Here is a 24,181-nt window from a genome sequence, read left to right as displayed (position 1 = left end):
CTTCACCAGGGTCAGGAGACCTTCCTGCAGAGAGGCCTGGAGGTGATGACCTCTGTAGAATGACACCTTTTTTTTAGTGTATCTTTTAAATTCATTTGCTCTTTCTCATACCCAGTCCACTCATATACTATCCATCTACCCATCCACTAATCCATCTACCTATCTACACACATATCACACACACACATACACACACACACACACACACGCACGCACGCACGCGCACACACACACACTGCACTTTCCCATCCTTTTATCTACCCATCCACTCATCTGTCCATCATCTACCCACCTACCCATCTACCCATCCATCTACTCATCTGCCCATCCGCCCACTAACCAATCTGCCTATCTGTTTGTACATCCCTTCATCCATCCATGTTCCTACCATCCCTTCATTGGTTTGTTTAGAAAATGATTCCCTGCTCTTTCTCAGGCATGATGATTAGGTTAGAGAAACAGCGAGCTGCTGGGGTGGGTGGGTGGGAGTGAGGTGGGGGGTGAGATGGAGGAGTGAAGTGACCACTAATGTGACCAATGCTGGGACACAGGAGGGAGGCCTAGGACTGATGGCATGTGTCTGAACACAGAGGCAGCTCCTCACATGGTGATTTCTTTCAATCTTGCTCCAAGACAACTACTTCTAAAACTGTTAATGTAACACCTAACGCCAAGGCCTGTGCTCTGGAGACTAGGCTGGCCTCGAACTCACAGAGATCTGCCTGCCTCTGCTTCCCAAGTGCTGAGATTAAAGGCGTGTGCCACCACCGCCCAGACCATCAGGTGTTTTAGACAGGCACAGTACCACAGCTTCACAGAGCTAAAGAAATGCAATTTAAACAAAAGTAACACACCTTAAGATAATATTCTACTACACCCAGGGGACACAGATCCTGTGTTTAGAGGCCCAGTGTATACAAGACCAGTGTTTACAGACCCAGGGTATACAGGTCTAGGGTACACAGGCTCAGTGTTTACAGGCCCAGTGTACACAGACTCAGTGTATACAGGCCCAGTCTATACAGACTCAGTGTATACAGACTCAGTGTATACAGGCTCATTGTATACAGACTCATTGTATACAGGCCCATTGTATACAGACTCAGTGTATACAGGCTCATTGTATACAGACTCATTGTATACAGGCCCACTGTATACAGACTCAGTGTATACAGACTCAGTGTATATAGGCCCATTGTATACAGACTCAGTGTATACAGGCCCATTGTATACAGACTCAGTGTATACAGGCCCAGTGTATACAGACCCATTGTATACAGACTCATTGTATACAGGCCCATTGTATACAGACTCAGTGTATACAGACTCAGTGTATACAGGCTCATTGTATACAGACTCAGTGTATACAGGCCCAGTGTATACAGACTCAGTGTATACAGGCCCAGTCTATACAGACTCAGTGTATACAGGCCCATTGTATACAGACTCAGTGTATACAGGCCCAGTGTATACAGACTCAGTGTATACAGGCCCAGTATATACAGACTCAGTGTATACAGGCCCAGTGTATACAGGCTCAGTGTATACAGGCCCAGTGTATACAGGCTCAATGTATATAGGCACAGTGTATACAGACTGAGGGTATGCAGGCCCAGTGTATACAGACACAGTGTAGACAGGCTCAGTGTATACAGGCCCAGGACATATAGTCCCAGTGTTTACAGGCCCAGTGAATACAGACTTGGTGTATACAGACAGGAAACTCACTGAGACTCTGAGACTCTAGGCAGGCACCAGGCTCAGCCTGGGTCAGGGTCAGGAAGGACTTCACAGAGAGCCACTTTCCGAAGTTAACATACAAGGACAAACAGGAACTCCCCAGGAAAACACATGAGTGAAGGGTCTCTGGGAAGGGTGGGGTATAACCAGGACCCAGGCACCATGGGACCTAGGTACATGGAGCAATGACAAGGAGAGGTCCCTTGCAGCTGTGGCTGACGGGTGTATGAGGCTAGGGGCTGAGAGTCCCCGGAGGAACTGGGCAGGGAGGCAGTACTTTTCCATGTCACAGATAACGAAGCTAAGGCCTAGCCTAGGGTGGCACTGTCCACTGGCCATATCCAGGATCCTGTGCTGTCCTGGTTCGATCCTGCCCACTGGACCAACACCTCCCTGGGACTCCTGTTGAGAATCTGCCCCCAGGTCATATGAAACTCCCACTTCATGCCACCTCTGAGGCTGGAAGAGGGCAGGCAGATTCTCTGAGGCCATCGGGTCCAAGAGTGGGAGGAGCAGGGTTCAAGGTGGATGCCTTCACCTCTTGGATTACCCAGGGTCCCTGGTCCCCTGCATGGAGAACATCATGACTGAAGAGAAGCTGAGCGAAGTGAAAGCCAGTAAGTCACGCCCTGGGTTGGTGAGATTGCCGAGGGGGTGAGACCATGAGCGGGATCACGGTGGGTAACAGGAAAAGAGAGTGACGTGGGGCAGGGCAAGATGCCTCGGTTCAGTTCTGCTGTGCTAAAGCTTTAGCTGCAGTGAGTGCAATGTCAGCTACTGTGGGGTCAACCCAGAGGCAGAATGCACAGCGTCCTGGGCAGCTTGTAACTTCATTAAGCAAATGGGGCTCAAAAACAAGAGCCCGAACCATTTAGCACAGGGTGGATAGTTTAAATGTTCAAGGGGGCACAGGTTCATCTTGCAACTGAGAGAATTGATGGGAGCAGGAAGGGAGGCTGGGGACCTCCAGAAGGGCTTCCTAGAGGAGGCAGAATTTTCACACAAGCTTTGAAAGATGTGACCATCTGAAGGGCTGGGGAGATGCTTCATAGAGGGGTGTCTAAGCCAAGGCTAGGAAGGAAGGATGATTTTGAGCTTTGCCCAGGGAGGAACCTTGTCTAAACAAGTGGCCTTTCTCTCCCTCCAACCCAGCTCTGGAGCTCTTGCGACACGATCCAGAAGCATCAGTCTGTATCTACGCAGCCCAGGCCCAGGACCACATTATGGCCAGTTGCTGGCGGAACTCTTGGCCACTGCCACACGGGGATTCATGGGTGTGTGATCCATCCAGTACGCACCGCTGGAGCCCCAGCTGTGAGAGCCTGCCCACTTCCCACCAGCGGCGCTCCTGGATCATGCAGGCACTGAGCTCCTGGAAGATGTCTTTGAAGCAGTGACATGCCAAAGCCCCCAGCCAGATCTCTGTAAATACCATATGGTCAACCTCTCCATTCAGATGGCTTCCTCACGAGGGAGACCCCGGGTCCCTGTGTAGCCCTCACTCTGACGAGTCTGTGAAAAGAGCATGACCTTCATTTGTTGATTCAGTTGACATTTACAGATGTGTGCAGACTGTTTTGTTCACGTCGTATCACGGGACACCAAGTCCACACAGGGGTCTCCTGGACGTCTCAGCTCCCTTCCCCAGCGATAAGAGCAGAAGGGGCAATGGTTTAGGTGGCCCTTGTGGAAAGGGAAAAAGAAAGAAAAGACTCCAACCAATGACATTCAGGGACCCTGGTCTCTGAGTCTCACCCTTGGGTCTTTGCCCAATAATTGCCCACTGCTAATGCAAAACTATCTGAAGACATCTTTGTTGTGTCAATGCTACTAACCTTGGGTAGGTAGGGACCAGGTGTCAGGCACAGTTAAACACCTTACAGTGCGCAGGACAGCAGGACAGCCCCATACCTGAATAGTCAAAAGTGCAAAGGCTGAGCTCAGCAGGGAGGCATGGGGACCGTGGCATCCAGAGGTTGTGTATATCAGCTGGAGTCTGGGGTGCCAGAGAAGAGACTTCTCAAGGCGGTTTGGAAAGGTGGCCACATTTGGGCATCTATGGCTGGAGAGCAGGGCACACGGGACCAAAGACCATCTTCAAGGTCACAGTGAGATGGAACCTAGAACAAGAGGAGAGGGGCAAGGGCCAGGCCCACGGCCATGGAGGCTGTGCAAAGGAGATAGACTTCATCCAGGAGACAGAGGAGAGGCAGGTGGGGGGGCTAAGAAGGGAGATAGAGGAGCAGATACCAATTTTAGAAAACTCTCTCTTCATGGGATGTAGGAACCCTGGGCACTGCTGCTGCAGCAACAGATTGATGTAGCTAGTCTGAAGAAGAAGAGTCTGTCACTAGTCAATAGTGGTGAGCTTATGAATATTCACGACCCAAGGATTCTACCTGTAGGCATACATCTTGGGGTAATCTTCCCACAGGTCCATAGGGGCATGTGTGAAGACCTCTGTTGTATTATCTGTGAGGTGAGGTGAGGAGTCAGGCTGGGTACCCATCCAGGAGGGTAAACCCTATGGGTACCTCAAGCCTTGTGTTAAGTGAAAAAAGTATGCTAAAATTTGCGTGCACAAAAATTTTGTTTTGTTGGCCGGGTGGCGGTGGCGCCCACCATTAATCCCAACACTCAGGAAGCAAAGCCAGGCAGATCTCTGAGTTCAAGGCCAGCCTGGTCTCCAGAGCGAGATCCAGAACAGGCACAAAAACGACACAGGGAAACCCCGTCTCGAAACCCGCCTCCCAATAAAAATTTGTTTTGTTTGAGAATGGGTCATGCTATATAGTCTAGGGTGGTCTTGAACTTGTGATTCTCCTACTAAACCCCCTAAATGCTAGGATTACAGACAAATGTTATCGGGTTTGGCTAAAAATTCACTTTTTGAGAACATTTATAGAAAAGACAAAACATCAGGCTTGAAGAGGATGTGGAGGGCAGATACAAAAGGGAGCTTACATAACTATTACCACAAGCCAGGAGACCGGAGGCTAGGCAAGTTTTGCGGGGGATGGATGCGGTGGAGGCTCCCTGTCAGACCACGCCCCTGTCAGGCCACGCCCCCAGACCAGCGGAACCCAAGAGGCACGGACACGCGCAGCCCGGACGGCAGAGGGGAGGGCACACGTGCCGCCGCCGCCGGAAGGAGCAGAACGCTTCTTGGCCCTTCAGATCCAAGCACTGGGGTCGCGAGGTGCAATGGAGAGTTCTGGGCCTGATCCTGCGGATGACACTTCCATGGACGCATTCCTGGATAAATTCCAGAGCCAACCTTACCGCGGCGGCTTCCGCGAGGACCAGTGGGAGGAGGTGAGCGTTCCCGGGGGCTCCGCTGGGATGGGAATGTGGTCCTCCTGCCTTGATCGCAGCCAAAGGACGGGTGGCTTCCAGCTGAGTGCCAGAAGCCGTCTGCTTCGGGGTTTTGAGAGTCTAAGTTGTCAATGCAGTTAAGACTACAGGGTTTGGCAGTCAGCCCTGTGATCCACCACCACCTGGTTCTGCTACTGGATCGTTTTCCTGAGTTCTCTGAGCTGGGTTCCCCCCTTGTAAAGTTGCTTTACCTGCAACACCCTGTCACTTAGAGAAGGGCAAAGATGAACATGAGAGCACCCAGTTGAAGGTGATTACGACCACCCTTGGAGAGTTGAGAACTCAGAAGTCCAGTTTTCCACCATAGAAACCGGAGCCTGTATAGATCCTGCCAATCATGAGGATTTGCAGATCATAATCAGTGAAAAAGACTTTGACGTTGAGTCCTGGGATTGCATCTAATGCAGTAGACAATGCTAATTATGTGCTTTATTCTTTTGAAATCTAGGAATTTGACAAGATCCCCCTATTTATGAAGAAAGCACCATCAGAAATAGATCCCAAGGAGTTCCCTGACTTGGCTTGCCTTCAGTCAATTATTTTTGATGATGAGCGATCTCCAGAAGGTATGTTATGTGACTAGTGTTTGCTTTGTGTCTTTGTCGAGGTACAGTATGAGTTAGATGGCCAACCTGTCACTGTTCCCTCCACACTTCTTTAGATATCTTCTAAATGTCCGCAGTTCCAGGCCTCAAAGATCAGACTCCAGTAAAAAGCCAAATTGTCCTAAAGAATCAGGAAATATGTGTGATAATTGCCAACAAGTATACTACTACCTTAGTGGGCACTGTTGGAGCACTCCGGAGGTAGCTCACAGCGGGTCTAAATCTTAATAGTTTTGTAGGTTGTTACCAGAAAGAGGAGGGGAAATGGTGTTTCAGTGAATGAAGCAGTGTAAGAAAAGGAGTAGTATAATTTCCTCAAAAAATTTTTCTTTAAGTCCTTCAAAAACTAGGATAAATATACGTGTGTGTGTGTGTGTGTGTGTGTGTGTGTGTGTGTGTGTGTGTGTAGATTGAACCCAGAACCTCACATATGCTAGTCAAGTGAGCTGTAGCCCCCTTTTTTAAACTCTTAGAGCATGGTAGTCAGGGGACAGCTTTGTTTTGTGGTGTGACTTCTCTTTTATGAATGTTCCTGAGATCAAGCTCAGGTTGTCAAGCGTGGGTGCAGGTGCCCTTGACCTGCTGAGTCATCTCTTAGGTCATCTTTCTTTCCCCCTTCAGCACTTAGAGCCGGGCGGCGGTGGCGCACACCTTTAATCCCAGCACTGGGGAGGCAGAGGCAAGTGGATCTCTGTGAGTTCGAGGCCAGCCTGGTCCACAGAGCGAGTTCCATCACAGCCAGGGCTACACAGAGAAACTTTGTCTTGGAAAAAAAACAGAAATAAAAGAACCTTAGTAACATACATCCTAAGACTTTTGGAATTGATTGTAGCGTTAACTTTGTGTGACATCGTGTCTCTATATTGATGCCCATTTTTTTTAAATTTTTTTTTATTTATATATATATATATTTTAATACCATTCAGTTCTACATATCAGCCATGGGTTCCCCTATTTTCCCCCCTCCCACCCCCCTCCTCCCCTTACCCCAGCCTACCCCCCATTCCCACCTCCTCCGGGACAAGTCCTCCCCCCGAGGACTGTGATCAACCTGGTAGACTCAGTCCAGGGAGGTCCAGTCCCTTCCTCCCAGACTGAGCCAAGTGTCCCTGCATAAGCTCCAGGTTTCAAACAGCCAACTCATGCAATGAGCACAGGACTTGGTCCCACTGCCTAGTTGCCTCCTAAACTGATCAAGCCAATCAACTGTCACACCTATTCAGAGGGCCTGATCCAGCTGGGGCCCCTCAGCCTTTGGTTCATAGTTCATGTGTTTCCATTCATTTGGCTATTTTTTTTTTCAATAGTTGAGTAAAACTGAAATTTATTATAAGCCACAGTTGTCCTAGGGACCTCCATGCTATATACATAGCCTCCATGGTTCTATGGGTTGTGGTCTGATTGTTCTTTATTTTATATCTAGAATCCACCTATGAGTGAGTACATACCATAACTGTCTTTCTGGGTTTGGGTTACCTCACTCAGGATGATTTTTTCTAGTTCCATCCATTTGCCTGCAAATTTCATGCTTTCATTGTTTTTCTCTGCTGAGTAATACTCCATTGTGTATATGTACCACATTTTTTTCATCCATTCTTCCGTTGATGGGCATCTAGGTTGTTTCCAGGTTCTGGCTATTACAAATAGTGCTGCTATGAACATAGCTGAGCATGTATCTTTATGGTATGAATCAGCATTCCTTGGGTATATGCCCAAGAGTGGTATGGCTGGGTCTTGAGGTAGTTCGATTCCTAATTTTCTGAGAAACCGCCATACTGATTTCCACAGTGGTTGTACAAGTTTACATTCCCACCAACAGTGGAGGAGTGTTCCCTTTGCTCCACATCCTCTCCAACATTGACTGTCATTGGTGTTTTTGATCGTAGCCATTCTGACAGGTGTAAGGTGGTATCTCAGAGTCGTTTTGATTTGCATTTCTCTGATGATTAAGGATGTTGAGCATTTCTTTAAATGTCTTTCAGCCATTTGTAGTTCTTGTTTTGTGAATTCTCTGTTTAGCTCTTTAGCCCATTTTTTAATTGGACTGTTCAGTGCTTTGATGTCTAGTTTCTTGAGTTCTTTATATATTGTGGAGATCAATCCTCTGTCAGATGTGGGGTTGGTGAAGCTGATGCCCATTTTATCATACCATTAATTTGGATTTTTCTTTCTCTGTTGGTTCCATCTCTTTCATTTATCATATATGTGTTAGTTTGCCTTCTTCTTGCTGTGCTAAAGACTGTCCAAGATGAGCTTGGGGGAAGGAAGGGTTTATTTTAGCTTATAGGCTATAATCAGTTTATCACTGAAGGAAGGGAACTCAAGCAGGCACTTGGAGGCAGGAACTGAGGCTGAGACCGTAGGGAATGCTGCTTACTGGCTTGTTCTGCCTACCTTGTTTAGCTTTGCTATACACCCCAGGACCACCTGCCCAGGAGTAGTACTGCCCACAGTGTGATAGACCCTCCCACATCAGTCACTAGTCAGGGAAAGGCTTCCTCTTCCCAGATGACTCTAGCTTGTGTCAAGGTGGTAACAACCTAACCTGCACAATATTACTTGATGATTCAGATTTTTAGTGAGCTTTCTAAAGGTATGACATGATGCTTATTTCCTCTTATTTGCAGAGCAAGCCAAGGCCTATAAAGAAGAAGGCAATGATTATTTTAAAGAAAAAGACTATAAGAAAGCTGTGGTTTCATACAGTGAAGGATTAAAGAAGAAGTGTGTAGACACTGATTTGAATGCTGTCCTTTATACCAATCGGGCCGCGGCACAGTACTATCTCGGTAAGTACTAATTGTGACTCAACTAGCTCCTTTTCCCGTATGTATGTGTATATATAGTGGATGGGTGTGTATGTGCAGGGCAAAGGTTAACCTCGGATGTTGTTCTCAGGAGCCATCTACCTTGGTTTTTTTGTTTGTTTTTCGAGACAGGGTTTTTCTGTGTAGTTTTGGTGCCTGTCCTGGATCTCGCTCTGTAGACCAGGCGGGACTCGAACTCACAGAGATCCTCCTGGCTCTGCCTCCCAAGTGCTGGGATCAAAGTCGTGCGCCGCCACCACCGCCTGGCCTACTTTGTTTTTTGAGACAGAGTCTCTCATTGGCCTGGAGCTTTCTGAGAAAGGTAGGCTGGCTGGCCAGCAAGCCATATGAATCCATTTGTCTCCACTACCTCTTTTCCCCTCAGCGTGGAATTACAAGCACATGCTATCACAATAGCATTTTTTTTTAAGATTTATTTGTTTATTATGTATACAGCATTATGACTGCAGGCCAGAAGAGGGCACCAGATCTTATTACAGATGGTTGTGAGCCACCATGTGGTTGCTGGGAATTGAACTCAGGACCTCTGGAAGAGCAGTCAGTGCTCTTATCCTCTGAGTCACCTCTCCAGCCCCACAGTAGCATTTTCATGAGGGCCCTGGGATTGTATTCAGGTCCCCATGCTCATACAGCAAGCACTGTACTGACGGAGGCTTCTCCTCAGCCTGACTTTATTATTTCTGAAGAGATACATGTCTCACACTTAAGAACACTTGCTCCTCTTCCAGAGAACCTCAAGTTCAGGTCCCAGTACCCGCATCAGGCTCACAACTGCCTGTACACAGGCACACTCCAGCTCCAGAGGTCTGATGCCCTCTTCTGATGTGCGCACCCCCCCCCCCCACACACACAAACACACAGACACACATCTTTAAAAGAGAAAAGAAAAAAGAAAAAGGAAAAAAAGAAAGAATTCATACCAGGAGTGGTCGATTATGCTTTTAATCTTGGAATTTGGGAGGCAGAGGCAGGTAGGTCTAGGAAATTTCTTAAATTGGTACTTTTCTTTATTCTGTGTACTGTTTTCTTTCTTTTTTAATTTTCAAGACAGGGATTCTCTATGTAGCTTTGGAGCCTGTCTTAGAACTCATTGTGTAGACCAGGCCTCAAACTCACAGAGATCCACCTGCCTCTGCATCCTGAGTGCTGAGGTTAAAGGCGTGCGCCACCACTGCCAGGCCTGCGTACTGTTTTCTCTTTGGAGATTGCGGCTGCTGGTGCAGAACCCAGTGGGAGAATGGGGCCGAGGGCTCTGTGCTTGGTTTTCCTTTCCTGGATCACCACTGTGCCCGGGGTTCCAGTGCAGAGGCCCTGATTTTGTGTCTGCCTAGAGTAGACCTCCAGTCTCTCTCTCTGCAGGTTTGGGGCGGACTGGGTTCCAGCAGCAGGCGGTAAGGCATCTGGAAGTCTGCCGGCCTTTCAGTCTGCCTGCTCCCCTTGCAGAGGCCTGGTGCCCGTGACACCGAGTCCTGACTACTTGTTCCTCCTGTGGTGTGGCTCGGTAGTCCCCTCTGCTTTCTGTTTTCAAGCCCGTCCCTTTGCTTTCCAGCTTTCAAAGTGTATTCTGTGTTCTAAGTGCCTTTGTGAGTGTCTGGACCCTGTAAATCTCAGCTACCTGGGAGAATGAGGCAGGAGGATCCCAAGTTTGAGGTCAGCCTGGGCGGTTTTGTGAAACCCTGTCTCAGATCTCAGTACCAGAGGGAAATAATGGAGTTCACTTGTTCTTCATGTTGGTCCTTACACCTTGCTCAAGTATTTTTGAGGATAATTTTTAGAACACTGTTGTTTCAAAGAGAGTGGTAATTTATTCTGTAATTAACTGTATTTTTCCATATCCTCACCAATTTCACATCAGCTTTAGTTTCCTGGCCACTAGTGAACGGGACAGCTTTTCACAGGCTTACTCACCATTTCCAATTCATGTGGATTGCCTGCCATTGTGAGCATTTTAGGACATGATGAGCATAACTATATTTTTTCCAGAAATATGTTCAGTTGTTCCAATTTCTTGAGACTTGTTCAAGAAATGTCTTTGTCAATGCCATGGTGTTCTGGAAACATTTTGACCTCAAAACTTGTTCTTTCTTTTTCTTATTGGCATTTTGTTAGGCAATTTCCGTTCTGCCCTCAATGATGTGCTGGCTGCCAGGAAGCTGAAGCCCGGCCACCTGAAAGCCATAATAAGAGGTGAGTCTCCATGAGCTGTGGGGTGGCCGTCACTATGGAAAAACTGGCATCGGCAGCGCTGCTCCTGAGGTGCTGGCCTGAGGGAGTCACCTCAGTCCTGCGGTCTGGATGTGAAGCTGCCCTCAGCAGCTGCAGGCCACTCAGCACTCCTCAGAAGGCTCTACCCTTTAGGCTGTGGGTGTATGAAATTGAAACTCCTCATTTTAAATTAGTAAAGATTAAAATTAATTAAGACACAGCACATCCTGATTTTCTTCCCAGTTTCGCAGATTGAAAGGCAAGATATTCAAATTCCAATTAAAATAATTAAAAGATAAGTTCTGGGACCTTTGCTGAGAACTCTCCTGCTGGACTGTTTCCTCGTTTCCGTCTTGTGGTCCAGTGCTTTATTACTTTATTCTTTAGTTTTCTCTGTGCTTAGGGTGCTTTGCAAACTTTGATTTATTCTTCATGTATTGAACCTCCCTCCATTGCCATGAGCCTGCTTAAACTGCTTTATCCAAGTTATGCCTCTTTAGATGTCCCTGGCTGGAGGGTGGGAAGTGGGTTCTTGTCCCTCGGCCACAGGACAGAAGGCACTGAGTTAGGATGGCTGGTAGAGTACAGTCCTGTGGAATTAGTCTCACTGATTCATTGTCAGCCTCACCGTGAAGTGTGACCTTGGCAGGGCATCTCCTCTCAGTGTCAGTTTGCTCAGTTCTGAGTAGGGGTAGGCTTTTCTCCTCTGCCATGTGGGCTCCAGGGAGTGAATTCAGGTCATCAGGCTTGGCAGCAAGGGCTTTACCTGCTGAAGCATCTTACCTGTCCAGGGTTAGAGTCTTTGACAGCCAAGCCTTTATAATAAAGTTCTGATGTTTTAAAATTTCTATGAATAGCTGGCCCTTAATCCCAGCACTTTGGGAGGCAGAACCAGGTGGACTCTGTGAGTTCAAGGCCAGCCTGGTCTACAGAGTGAGATCCAGGACAGGCACCAAAAACAACACAGAGACAACCTATCTCCAAAAAAACCAAAATAAATAAATAAATAAAATAAAAAAATTTCCATGAAAAGCCTAAAAGAGGTTAACTCTTGAACATGATTGCATCGAAACATTTTAGAGCTGGGCAGTAGTGGCACACACCATTAGTCTCAGCACTTGGGAGGCAGAGGCAGGCAGATCTCTGAATTTGAAGCCAGCCTGGTCTAGAGAGTGAGTTCCAGGACAGCTAGAGCCACATAATGAAACAGGGTCTCAAACAAACAAACAAAAAACGTTTTGGAACTAGAATCAAGATATGCAGCTTAGTGGTAGAGCACATTCCCTAGCAGGCACAAGGTGCCTCAGAAAGCATCCCAGAATGCAAACAAAACAAGCCCCCAAACCAGCCAAACAGAACCCAAGGAGGAGCAGCTTAAACAGACGGCTCCATAAAAAAGGAAACTTAGAAGAGACCCTGGGCTTTGGTGTTGATTGGTGGCTGCAGAAATTCTGCTTTATAGTAAATATCCTTTGGGGGCTGGGGAGATGGCTCAGCAGTTAGGAGAACATTTGCTCTTGCAGAGGACTTTTTCAGTCCAGTGGATCCCAGCTGCCTGAGACTCCAGCTCCAGGGCTATCCAACATTTCTGGCCTCTTCAGGCAGACACTTCTGAGAACATGCCCACATGTAAACATACACACATACACATAAAAAAATACACATACCACCTGAGATGGGGTTTATTCTCCCATTTGCAGATGAGGAACCTGAAACTCAGACATGGCCCTTGTCCAAGGTCCAGCAGGTAAACGACAGCCATTTTCTAGCCCAGCTCTGTCTGATTCCAGAACCTGTGTTCTTTGCCATGAGCTGCTGCATTTTAGGGTTCTTTATACCAGGAAGACTTAGAAGTTTTGAACTAAATGGGGATGAGAGCGATTTCACAAATCCTTTCCTTGTCTAGGAACTGAACTACAAAGAGTCCTGCTTTCCCATCTAGGGCTGGCTGGTGCCCGGTGGGGAGGGAGGGTTTGCTCAAGGTGTGCACATTGTTCTAGATCCTCAGGACTCTGGTTTCTGCAGGTGCCATTTGCCATCTTGAACTGAAACACTTTGCCGAGGCTGTGAACTGGTGTGATGAGGGGCTACAGATTGATGCCAAAGAGAAGAAACTTCTAGAAGTGAGGGCAAAAGCAGACAAGCTGAAGGTTGGTAACTGTCCACAGACAGTTTGCATTTGCTAATTAGCATTCCTCAGGTTATGTCTCAAGTCGTTGTGGGAATATCTGGTGTGTATACTAGCAGTCTAGTAGGGGTGTCTAACTTTGCCCTGCCAAGAGCAGGTGTAAGTGGGGTTCCAGCAGGCAGAGTTTGCTGAGAGATGATGCCTGAGCCTAATCTCTTAATGACTGAGCAGGAGTTTACTTGGCTGTGTAATGACACTGAGGGAGAAGAACATTCCAGACAAGAGCCCTAGGAGGGAGACGTCAACAAATCTGTTTGAATTCTACTTTGCCACTGTTGAAATGTGTTGGACAAGTTCCTGATGTCTCTCGGTCCCAGCTTTGAAAATGAAGAGTATAATATATACCTTGACTGTTTTTATGAAGATGTAATGAGCTAAGTGGTTTTCACATTCTCAGGAGAGTTAGAAACAACCAGATAATACCTGCAGAGACCGAATAGCTGCAAAGCCTGACATATCTGCTCTCTTCCCTTTGTAGCAGATGTTGGCAGATTCCTATCACCTGCAGGTCAAGAGTGGAAGCCTTGGACAGACTGGGGGTGGGGGTGAGCAGGGAAGAATATTCTCTCCGTCAGACTGAGTAGAATGTAGTGTTTTCCCTCACAGGTTGTGACTGTGCAGAAGGCAGAGCCTGTGAGTTTTTGACACGGGTTCTCCAGCCACCAGAGAAGCTGGGGTCCCCATGCAGCACTTGCCCACTTCACTGGGGTCCCTGAATCGAGATGCCCTTTCTCCTTGATTGGTGGCGTCCTCCTCAGCTGCCTGAGCCCACTTTGGGGACAGACTCAGTCACCCCAGGTGTCGCACTCAGTCCGCACCACCAGGGCGACACACTTGGTGCACTTGGCCCTTTACTTGGCAGCACCCCTCAGTGGATTGTGAGTTCCTGGGGTACAAGAACTAAGGTTTTGTTTGTTTGCTTTTTTAAGAACTAGGTTTTAAATTTCTGCTTCCACTGGGCCTGGCCCCTGGATGTGTGCCTGTGCTTGTTTACTGAAGCAGCCCCTGGCAATCCCTGAGCAGGAGTGTGGCCTGCACAGGACTGGGTATGGTCCTGCACAGGGACTGGGTATGGTCGTGCACAGGACTGGGTATGGTCCTGCACAGGACTGGGTATGGTCCTGCACAGGACTGGGTATGGTCCTGCACAGGACTGGGTATGGTCCTGCACAGGACTGGGTATGGTCCTGCACAGGGGCTGGGTATGGTCCTACAGGCTGGGGTAAGATGGAGGAAGAGCTCCCTGGAGCTGATGGCATCTGAATTTTATTTCCAGAGGATGGAAGAGAGGGATCTGAGGAGGGCAAAGTTGAAAGAAAAGAAGGAACAGAGACAGAACGAGGCTCTACTCCAGGCCATCAAGGTGAGTTCTCAGACTATAGCCAAGTGTATGAAGTCCCCTGGCAGTGGAAACCTGCTGGGAACTTTCCTTGGGATGCTTTTTCTTCATGACTGTGCTTACCCAGGCTCTGGAGTCAGACCACCGCGTCCAGTTAGCTTGGCCCCTGCCTTTGCTGGTCTCAACAACATGCTGAGTGTGTGCTCTGGGCTAGTCATCCTCCCGTCCCATTTTCTCAGCAGCCATCTGGGGAAGGCTTTCCTGTTCCTGCTTTACTCGTTTTAGATGTGAAGACCTCACACAGCTCAGGGTGTCAGCACCTGGCCTTTCTCTTTACTATAACTTACGTTACAACTGAGAAAGCCACAGTTGTAGGATATTGTTCTAACTAATGGCAATAAAATCCTCCCTGTCCAGCATTCTGAAGTGAGTGTAGTCTAGGAGGCCCAGTGGCCAAGCCAGTTAGTGCTTGGTTACTACATGAAGAGAGAGCGTCTGACTCACATTTCTTTCATCCTTTACAGCCGACTAATCTCCCAGTTGATCTTGCTCTGTCTTTACAGGGAGATGGTGCCTCCTGGGCTGAGGTTGTAGTTTCTTTCTGTGTTCACTAAAGTTATGCACCCATTTTGATTATTAACTTTGAGAACTTAACACTGCTAAAGTGTACCTCACTTGTCTCTCCCAACAAGCAATCTGTTAACACATATTAACAAGTTAAATATGGGGGCTGGAGTGGTCAAGATCCTTGGTTGTTCTTCCAGAGGACCCAGATCCATCCCCAGCACCCACATGGCAGCTCACAACTGTCTATAACTCCAGCTCCAAGGGATCTGACACCCTCCCACAAACATACATATGGGTAAAACACCACATAAATAAAATTAAAAAAAAAATTAGACTGGGCACGTGACATGTGCCTTTAATCCCAGCACCTGGGAGCAGGTGACAGGAGTATCAGAAAGTCAAGGCCAGCTCTGGTTCCAGGAGACTGTCTCAGAAAGAGAAAAGAACAGGTTTGCCCACTCCTACTTTAGGGGATATCATCATAGCTAATTTTGATGTCCCCAGATGTGCTAACCTTAGAAAGTCAGCACACGTTAAGAGATGGCCCCACTCCGGAGACCTGTGGTGGATCTTCACGTCAGTAAGGCAGTCAGGATGAAGTCAGGCTTTTATTTCTAGCATCCTATGTGCTCACCCAAGAGAAGCATTTGCACTCCTGTACCACCGCACGCTTGCCTGTTCTTTGCCTCTGCACAAGCATTCTCCACCTTTCAAAGCCACTCTCCAGCTCCACTTCTTCCGTCTGCTGCGACTGTTCCATAGCTGCTTCCTCTAGACCAGAGACAGCTCTGAGGGCAGGGAACCATGTCCACCTCCTCTGGATGCAGGGCCAAGCACACTACAGATGCCTAGTGAAGTTAAACAAGTGGTGCCTACTGTGTGCCAGGCTGCCAGGACAGTTAGATGGACCGTGCGTGGAGCTGGCCCTCAGGAAGCTCCAATGGCTAGGGTGTATTTCAGTGATGTGTGTCTGCATCTTCCTACATAAGGTCTGTGCCTGGGTTTTTGTCTTCATCCAGGCTAGGAACATCAGGCTTATCTCGGAAGCGGTGGTTAAGGATGAAGATTCAGCTTCCAATGGTCCAACTGAGATCATCCTGAATGGGCTCAGCTCTGAGAACCCTGGTGGAGCCAGGCTAAGTCTAAATAATCAAGGCAGGCTGAGCTGGCCTGTGCTGTTCCTGTACCCAGAGTATACGCAGTCTGACTTTGTCGCTGCCTTTCATGAGGATTCCAGGTACACACTCCAGCAGCTCTCCACTCCTGCTCAAGTGCTCCTCCTGCTGGCGTGCCAGGGAGTAATTCAGAGTCACCCCCTAGCAGGTTGCCGGGCTTCTCCATTGTGAATCTGGTGACTCTGTGTCAGCACAGGGCTTGTCTTGTCACTGTCTGGTGGGTCATCTTAGGTAGTACATGCGTATAGTATAAGTGTGTGTTTATTACAAAAGATACAGATCGCACCATTTGACTTGTGATTTCAAAGCGTTAATGCTTAGGAAGATTATGTCCTAGACAAGTGACTAACCTTCATATTTTGGTGCTGTTGTCTCAGTGGGTTAAGCTTGCATGTCATGTTTTATACATCACCTTTCTATCTGAATTGGTGTCCAGGGACTGATGTGGGGATGTAGATGGAACATTGATACCCAGAAAGCACTTCTTCCTCCTGTAGGTTTGTTGACCATCTCAAGGTGATGTTTAGTGAAGCACCTTCCTGGGACTCAGAGCAGAAATACTACCTGGATAATTTGGAGGTAAGAAAAGTTCTATTTCGTTCCTCTGAGGGAGTTGGGGAGAGTGCATACAGAAATTGAGTGTTTTTAAAAGGTGTGTGTGTGATTTACCACAGCACATGTGGAGGTCAAAGGGCAACTTTGGGGCGCTGGCTTTCCCCCCTGTAGGTTCTGGGGATTGAACTCAGGCCATCAGCCTTGTCCATCAAGAGCTTTTACACACTGAACCATCTCACTGACCCTTGAGTGATTACAATTTTCTTGGTAAAATATACATTATATAACACTTACATTTTAGGCCCACAGTTGAGTGACATTTTCAAGCTCCTCATACTATTAAATGCCCATTACCACTTTCCCTCTCTATAACGTTCCATTTTCCTAAACTGAGACACTGAACTCATCAAACATCAAACAGAAATGTCCTCTACCCCTGCCCTTGGGTGTGTTCTACTTCCTTTCTCTGTGAACGTGGGACCACACAGACACAGAAGTCATACAGTGTCTGGCTTACTTCGCTTAGCGTAGTGTCTTCAAGGTTCAACCATAGTCTAGAATGAGTCATATTGTAGCATATTTGAGCCTTCCTTTGTGAGGAAGGGTTTCTCTTGTGTAGCTTTGCGCCTTTCCTGGAACTCACTTGGTAGCCCAGGCTGGCCTCGAACTCACAGAGATCCGCCTACCTCTGCCTCCCAAGTGCTGGGATTAAAGGCATGCGCCACCACCGCCTGGCTTAGAATTTTTAAAATAAAATATAACCAGAGTTTACTGAGTAAATGAATTGTTTCCTGAATATTTGAGAGGGAGACACCACATGTTTTCCAGCAACCTTGAATTACTTTTGTACATGTTTTCTGTAGACAATGACACTCTTCATGATCTCAAAAGAGCTATCAAGGTCTGGAAACTAGCCTTGATTGCTGACTGCAGTCTTATCCTCAGGCTCCATTCAGGGTCCACAGATTGTCCCAGGAAGGTTCCTTTTGTTCCAGGAACACATAGTATATTGATTATGTCCTTTATTGTCCCTGCCCTGACCCCTGAAGAGCTATTGTCTGTGTTTTCTGTCTTCTCTCCCGTGTTTCCTGTGACTGGATTTGGATTTTGTATGTTTGGCTGGACTGTTACAGAGGTGATGCTGTGTTCTCACTGACCTATCAGGTGGGCTCTCAGTGTCTTGTTCTTAAAGATGATCACCCTGGTCACCTGACCAAGGAGGGGTCACCAGGTCTCTACTGCACAGTCACTCTGTATACTTTATAATTAATATTTCATAGGAGGCTCTTTGAAATGAGTGTGTGTGCACGTGCACTAGCATGCATGTAGATGTCAGAAGACAACTTACAGGAGCCAGTTCTGACCTTCCATCATGTAGAGTCTGAACTCAGATCATCAAACTTGGAGCAAAGCATGTGCCTTTACCACTGGGCCATCTCACTGGCCCAACATCTGTTTTACTCAGTGGATTTATGGTTTCCTCTTTTAGTCAATGAGTTATAATTGGCTACTGTGGTTGTTTATGTTCAAATTGTGCTAGACTTGGTCAGTGGGACTCTCTTCAGACTTGTTCTTATAGATTAGTGTATAAGAACTTGTTTCTGGCCCAGATGCTCCGGCTTTGACCTGTGTTTTCTTCCCTGCAGCTCTGACAGCAGCCATTCTTTCCCAAGGAGCCTTGGTTGTTTTTACTGGAGAGTGGTATTAGAAGCCTAGGTCTCTGTGCGGTCCATATACTGTTCATATTGGGAAAAGGGACTCATGGCTAGGGACTGAGAATGTGGGCAACGTTATGTGTCTCCAGTTCTGCTCCGGCACTGAGATCTGCTTTATATTTGTGAGGAAGACTTTGGTGGCTTTTTGGTTTTTGAGTCAGGTTTTTACTGTGTAGCACAGGCTAGCCTGGGACTCAAGACAGTCCCCCTACCTCAGCCTGTGTGCCCTAGGGTTCCAGCTGTGCACTGCCACGCCCAGCTGACCTTTGCTCTTTGGTCACTCCCCCTCTGCCACTAGCACTGGCACCTTCCTGTGTGGAACCCTCAGACCCATGGCGGGCTGGTTCCCCCCGCATGGCAGCCTTCCTCGTCTGCGGACTGTGACATCCTGAATGGTTCACCCGCCCTTCATCCTGTTCAGGCTCTAACCCAACAGACCATCCTGTTGGGGCTTGGTGGCATGGACTGTAATCCCAGCCACTTGGGAAGCTGGAGTAGGAGTCCAACCTGGACTAATAAGCAGTTCAAGGTAACTTAGTGACTTTATTTTAAAACCTTAAAAAGGAGGGGTGTGGCTCAGTGGTTGAGCACCCGCCTGGCGTGTGTGACACCCTGGGTCCCATCCTCAGTACTGCAGAGAGCAACGAGAAAACAGAAGCAGCAGGCCATTCTCTGCCATAACTAGTGGTCGTCTTTCGTCTGTCTGGGGCCTGATACTCCCCCATCGTTTTCTGTCCCCCACATGTGGACACTGTTTTCACTTCTCTTGGGCCCCAGCTTGCTGCCCTAGGCTACCTGGCTTCCAAGGAAGCCTTTCATCCTGTTGAGGCTGCTGGCTCCAGCAGGAGTGCCTCCCTCTCCTGGTCGAGCTCTGGCGTGCCTCCTGTGAGATGTCCTCACGCTGCTCTGGCCTCAGTGCCCTGCACACATACCCTTCTCACGTGCTCTGGTTCTTCCTTTGTCTCGGGTCACTGTGGCTTTCTCCTCCCCACCCCTACGGCACTGGGACTAAACTGAGGGCTGCATGGGCCGTTTCCTGCCTGTGGACACGAGGAGTGTTCCCCTTCCCTGACCGCGGAGAATGCAGCCTTCTGGGTAGCACAGCAGAGGCTGACCTGTGTACCTGAGCCTGCAGGCCTGTGGAGGAGGCGGGTACTCCACTAGCGGCCGCCGCCATCCCAGCTTCTCAGAGTTGCCGCCGCGTGTGTAGGGCTTGGGTTTGTCTCTGATTCTCTTCCGGTCAATCTCACAGATCTACTTCGAGGATGAGGATGGAGCAGAACTGTACCAGGTGTCCCCCTGGAGCACTCTGCTGCAGGTGCTGCAGCACCCCAGGTGAGCACCTCCATGGGATGATGGGGAAGTGCGCAGGCCCCTTCCCAGAGTCTAGTCAGCTCCTCCGCTCACTAATCCACAGCCACCGCAGAAAGCAGCCAGTCAGAAGGCATCGGCCAAGGAGGGTGAAGAGCAATGGCAGCCCAGGCCAGGGAAGTGAGTGGCCTGGTCTCAGAATGGAAAAGCTGCTTGGTTTTTGTAGCTGAAGGCAGAAATACATTTTCTGATCGCACTTGTCTCCCGACACTGTTACATGGAAAGAGCATTGCAGATAGCCCTTGGCTCCCTACCTGTGTGACCCTGAGCACACTCTGCCTCACTGGGCTTGCCCTTCACCTGTAGAATGGGCACATGCTTCTAGGGTACTTTTGAGTCAGGATGCAAAGAGAAGGCAGAGTGCCCTGTAGACATGGTGCAGCCTGCCGGGGGAGGGCGGGTGGGGGTGGGATGTCTTTGTTATCAGCAATGGCAGCAAGCAGGATTCCACAGCCGCCTCTCAGCAGCTTCTGTAGAAGGCCCTGAGGGGGTTAACAAGTTCCCTCTTGCCGGGTGTTGGTGGCGCACGCCTTTAATCCCAGCACTCGGGAGGCAGAGCCAGGCGGATCTCTGTGAGTTCGAGGCCAGCCTGGGCTACCAAGTGAGCTCCAGGAAAGGCGCAAAGCTACACAGAGAAACCCTGTCTCGAAAAACCAAAAAAAAAAAAAAAAAAAAAACAAGTTCCCTCTTGGGGTCATTTTTCTCCAACTTGGAGCACAGTGAAGAAGAGTAAGGCGAAGGATTTCTGCACTTAGAATAGAAGCCATTTGTGCTGGGGCGAGGGGTCGTGGGGTGGTAAGCAGAGAGGCCGGAGAGCGGAGTTAGCACCGTTCATGGAGCATGGACTGGACTGTCCCGCTGAGGAACACAGGCTTTATCCTGGATGGTGAATGGACTTGCAGAGGTGAGTTCAAGAAGGTGTACAGATTTGAATTGTCCTGTTGGGTGCTGAGGCCCAAGGTGGGAGAGGCTGGATGGGAGGGAGGCTCAGGACAGATGGGGAGGTTCAAACATGGCATCTTCCAGGAAGCCCTTCCCGTTTCCCTCCCTGTAGAGGGATTGTGCCTTCTTGGCTAAGGATGTATCTCACACATCTTTTTTTTTTTTTTTTTTTTTTTTTTGGTTTTTTCGAGCAGGGTTTCTCTATGTAGCTTTGCGCCTTTCCTGGAACTCACTTGGTAGCCCAGGCTGGCTTCGAACTCACAGAGATCTGCCTGCCTCTGCCTCCCGAGTGCTGGGATTAAAGGCGTGCACCACCCCTGCCCGACTCACACATCTTTTTATAGCCCTTCCTCCAGGACTAAGCTTGGGAGCAAGAACATGTTGTTGTTGTTTTTTTGAGACGGTTTCTCTGTGCAGCTTTGTGCCTTTCTTGGAACTCGCTTTGGAGACCAGGCTGGCCTCGAACTCACAAAGATCCGCTTTCCTCTGCCTCCCAAGTGCTGGGATTAAAGGCGTGCGCCACCACCGCCTGGCCTTTTTTTTTTTTTTTTTTTTTTCTTAAGTATGTCTTTTAACATTTAAGGGGGAGGGGCAGGGGCGCGGGGGCTGCACCCACGCCATGGCATGTGCTGTGTGCAGGTCAGAGGACACCTTGTGGATGTTGGTTCTCTCTTCCACTATTTGAGTCCCAGTAGGGCACAGCAGCCACGTGCCTTTATCCACTGAACCATGTGGTTATACTTTAATCTTGTTTCTTAACACAGGGCCTTGTTACTAAACCTGGAGTCATAGTCTATACCTCAAGAAGCCAGGCTTGGCCATTCACTCTCAAGAAACCAATTCAAAGAGCAAAAGTAATAGTTTTGTTTGTTTTTTAAAGGTGAAGGGGGTAGGGGTATTAATTCAGTGTGGCCACAATGGGAACAGATGGCCAAGCCTGGCTTGTTGGGGTATAGACTGTAGCCTCAAGTTAGTAAGAACCCGGCTTACCCAGTACTCACAGAACAGGGAGTGAATGAACTGATAACTTGTTTTGTGGTCTTCTTTCATGTTTAGTCCCATGTGTGCCTGATGCCAGAGGGCTGACCTAGAGTTGTGGCTCACTTTTAAGGGGAGACTTATGCTGTCCCCAGACTTATGAACAACCAGACAAAGAAATGTGCTAAGTTGTATTTTAATGTTTATATGCATCCAAAGGTTCCCCTTGAGTGTGGTTGGGAAGGTGCATGGATAATGGAGCGGATGATCCAGTTAACCACTCTGTCATGCTCCCTGCAGGTACTTGGTGAAGGCCCTTACACCAACATTCGTGGTCTGTGTAGGATCCTCTCCTTTCTCTGAGAATTATCTTCAGGGGAAAAGGGTACACAGGTAAAGTGGGAGCCAGACCCTGGGGTTTCCTCCCTCAACTCCCTCTGTCTGGAGTCTACATACTTGGATCAGCCAGACAGACCTGGAGTCCAGCATTTATTTCTCTGTCCCCAGGGACAGTGGTTGCTAACCTCATGCTGGGGACAAGCTGCTGGCCCCCCTGAAGCTCCGTCTGACTGACTGAGTGCCGAGTTCCAGCTGGGCCTCCCCCTCCTCAGATTCACAGCTCTGTCTTGGTCAGAACAGCCTTGGAGTCCATGGCTGAAGGAGCATCTGCTGCAGTTGCCCGACAAGCTGGCCTTGGTGACTCCCTGGCCTGTAATGTAGATTGTGTCAGGGCGCAGCAACAGTCTTAACCTTTGTGGCATCGGGCATGTACAGAAGGCTCCTCCAAGGCAGTAACCAGCCCTGCAGAGTATTCTACGGCTGTAGGGCTGAGACTGAGTCTGGCTCCCCACCAGAATCGGGGAGAGCTATAAGGGATGCTGTGGATGCCATGAGGTGAATGGAGCCATGAAGCCACATCCTGTTTCTGCGTTAATGACTGTACAGACCGTAATCCTCGGGACCAGTTCCTCTGCCCTCCCAGTGTGAGAACTGCAACAGACCAGGCAGTAGCTCCCGAGTGCTTCCCCAATTCCTCAGCTCCAGTCACGCTCCTGCCTCAGCAGAAGAATGCTGGGTTAGGGTGTGCACCACTGTATCTGGCTAGTATTCCTTTTGATCTGGAAAGTCGTGATCTGTCGTAGAGTTTTTTTTTTTTTTTTTTATTGCGCTGTTCATCCTAGAGACTTTGTGTACTCTTCCCTGCAGCTGAGTGGCTTCCTGCAATGCCCACCCCTATCTCCCAAGGGGAGAAGGGCTATGAGCAGATGTGACTCGTGCCACATCTGACAGAAGCTGGAGGAGCCAGTGGGCAGTGGGTTGCAAGTAGTCTGGTGTTCTTTTCCCTCTACCGTGAGGCCCCATTTCTTAAATAGGAACATCCCCTTCAGCCTGCGTGTCTCATAGCAGCTGGCCTAAAGCCACCGATTATAGTAAAGTGAAAGGCAAATGTATTTTGTAGTAAACACTGAGATTTCGGGGGGTTGCATGTTACTACAGCAAAACTGACTAATAAATACATCATTAAACTGAGACCAGCTGGTGTCCTTCCAATGGGTCAATGCAGGGTCTTGTGTTGTATGCATCCTTGTTTCTGGAAGAGAAATTGTCTGGAATATTTAGGGAGACCAATGCAGCTTTCTTTCCCAGGGCAGGTCCCTGCAAATCCAGCCTCTTTTCTCCCCTAGTTTTGGAAACTCTGCAGACATTCTCTCCTTACTAAACTGACTTCCTTTGCAAGAACTCAGAAATCATGTGAGGGGCCTAACAGTTGGGGACAGTCTGACAGCCATTGCAGGATCCCAGGAGCAGCCATCTGCTCCACCTCACTGTCGTGGGCAAAGCACGTTCCTGTGTCTTTCTGCTGTCTAACAGGGATATGCCCTGGCCCTTTCCTTAGGCTTGTGAGGCTGGGGTGAGGCAATGGATGAGAACAGGTGCAAACTGAAATGCACCTGGCAGATGTTCTGGAACCTTCCATCATCAGACCCTACCCTTCCCATCAGCCAGCCTCTGCTGTGGCTCTCTCAGTCCTTGACCTTCTGGAATCATCAGCTTGGATGCCATGGGGAGGGGAATGTCTTAGTTACCTTTCTGTTGCTGTGGTAAGACACTATGACCAACCCAACTTAGAAGAGTTTCCTGGGGCCTTAGAGTTCCGGTGGGTTAGTTAGAGTCCAAGCCCCTCATGGTGGCATCACGGAGGCAGGAGGGCAGGTATGGCGCTGGAGCAGTAGGGAGGGCTCACGTCTTGAGACAACAAGAAGGCAGAGAAAGCTAACTGGGAATGGCCACCTCCAGTGACATCTCCTTCAACAGCCGCATCTCCTGATCCTCCCCAAACAGATTCACCAACTAGGGGCCAAGCATTCAAACAGCTGAGCCTGCGGTGGCCATTCTCAGTGAAACTGCCACAGGGAGAACAGGCACCAAGAGCTGCATTGTCACACCAAGGCCAGGTCTGCTTTGGCCACCGTGCCCATCCTGCGGAATACAGCAGGAGACTCAAACCTTACCTGCCTGTTTTGCTTTTTGTTTTGGTGTGTGTGCATGCGCGTGTGCCTGTACACATACACACACACACACACACACACACACACA

General features: G+C 48.7%; 2 protein-coding genes across 8 annotated transcripts in view; both read left to right on the top strand.

Annotated features, from left to right (window-relative positions):
- Positions 1-3,300, top strand: part of Mroh7 (maestro heat like repeat family member 7) — a 49,380-nt gene extending 46,080 nt beyond the window's left edge. For 2 of the 3 annotated variants that reach the window (XM_028888083.2, XM_037202772.1), the window contains 2 exons: positions 2,295-2,357; positions 2,893-3,300. In XM_028888083.2, coding sequence (XP_028743916.1) covers positions 2,295-2,357; positions 2,893-3,137 — 308 coding nt within the window. In that variant the 3' untranslated portion in view covers positions 3,138-3,300. The remainder of the gene's footprint in view (positions 1-2,294; positions 2,358-2,892) is intronic. The other variant, XM_037202771.1, reaches the window with a different exon arrangement.
- Positions 3,301-4,849: 1,549 nt separating this feature from the next.
- Positions 4,850-23,115, top strand: Ttc4 (tetratricopeptide repeat domain 4). Of its 5 annotated transcripts, none has more exons than XR_005090875.1 (11): positions 4,850-5,055; positions 5,564-5,681; positions 8,348-8,509; positions 10,658-10,735; positions 12,779-12,903; positions 14,218-14,304; positions 15,867-16,084; positions 16,520-16,601; positions 19,545-19,627; positions 21,370-21,459; positions 21,884-21,958. XR_005090875.1 is itself a non-coding variant. In XM_028888064.2 (11 exons), exons 1-11 carry the CDS (start codon positions 4,945-4,947, stop codon positions 22,104-22,106), a joined length of 1,173 nt encoding a protein of 390 aa, XP_028743897.1. In that variant the 5' UTR covers positions 4,850-4,944; the 3' UTR covers positions 22,107-23,115. The 5 variants fall into 5 exon arrangements, 3 of the variants coding, with proteins under 3 accessions (XP_028743897.1, XP_028743904.1, XP_037058665.1); XR_005090874.1 differs by having other exon boundaries at positions 21,662-21,958; XM_028888064.2 differs by lacking the exon at positions 21,370-21,459 and adding an exon at positions 22,091-23,115 and having other exon boundaries at positions 21,884-21,976.
- Positions 23,116-24,181: the final 1,066 nt, after the last annotated feature.

Source organism: Peromyscus leucopus, chromosome 2, assembly GCF_004664715.2.
Source record: "Peromyscus leucopus breed LL Stock chromosome 2, UCI_PerLeu_2.1, whole genome shotgun sequence".
Lineage (NCBI taxonomy): Eukaryota > Metazoa > Chordata > Mammalia > Rodentia > Cricetidae > Peromyscus > Peromyscus leucopus.
The sequence above is the reverse complement of the archived record's forward strand: the minus strand, read 5'-3'. Positions and strand labels throughout refer to the sequence as shown.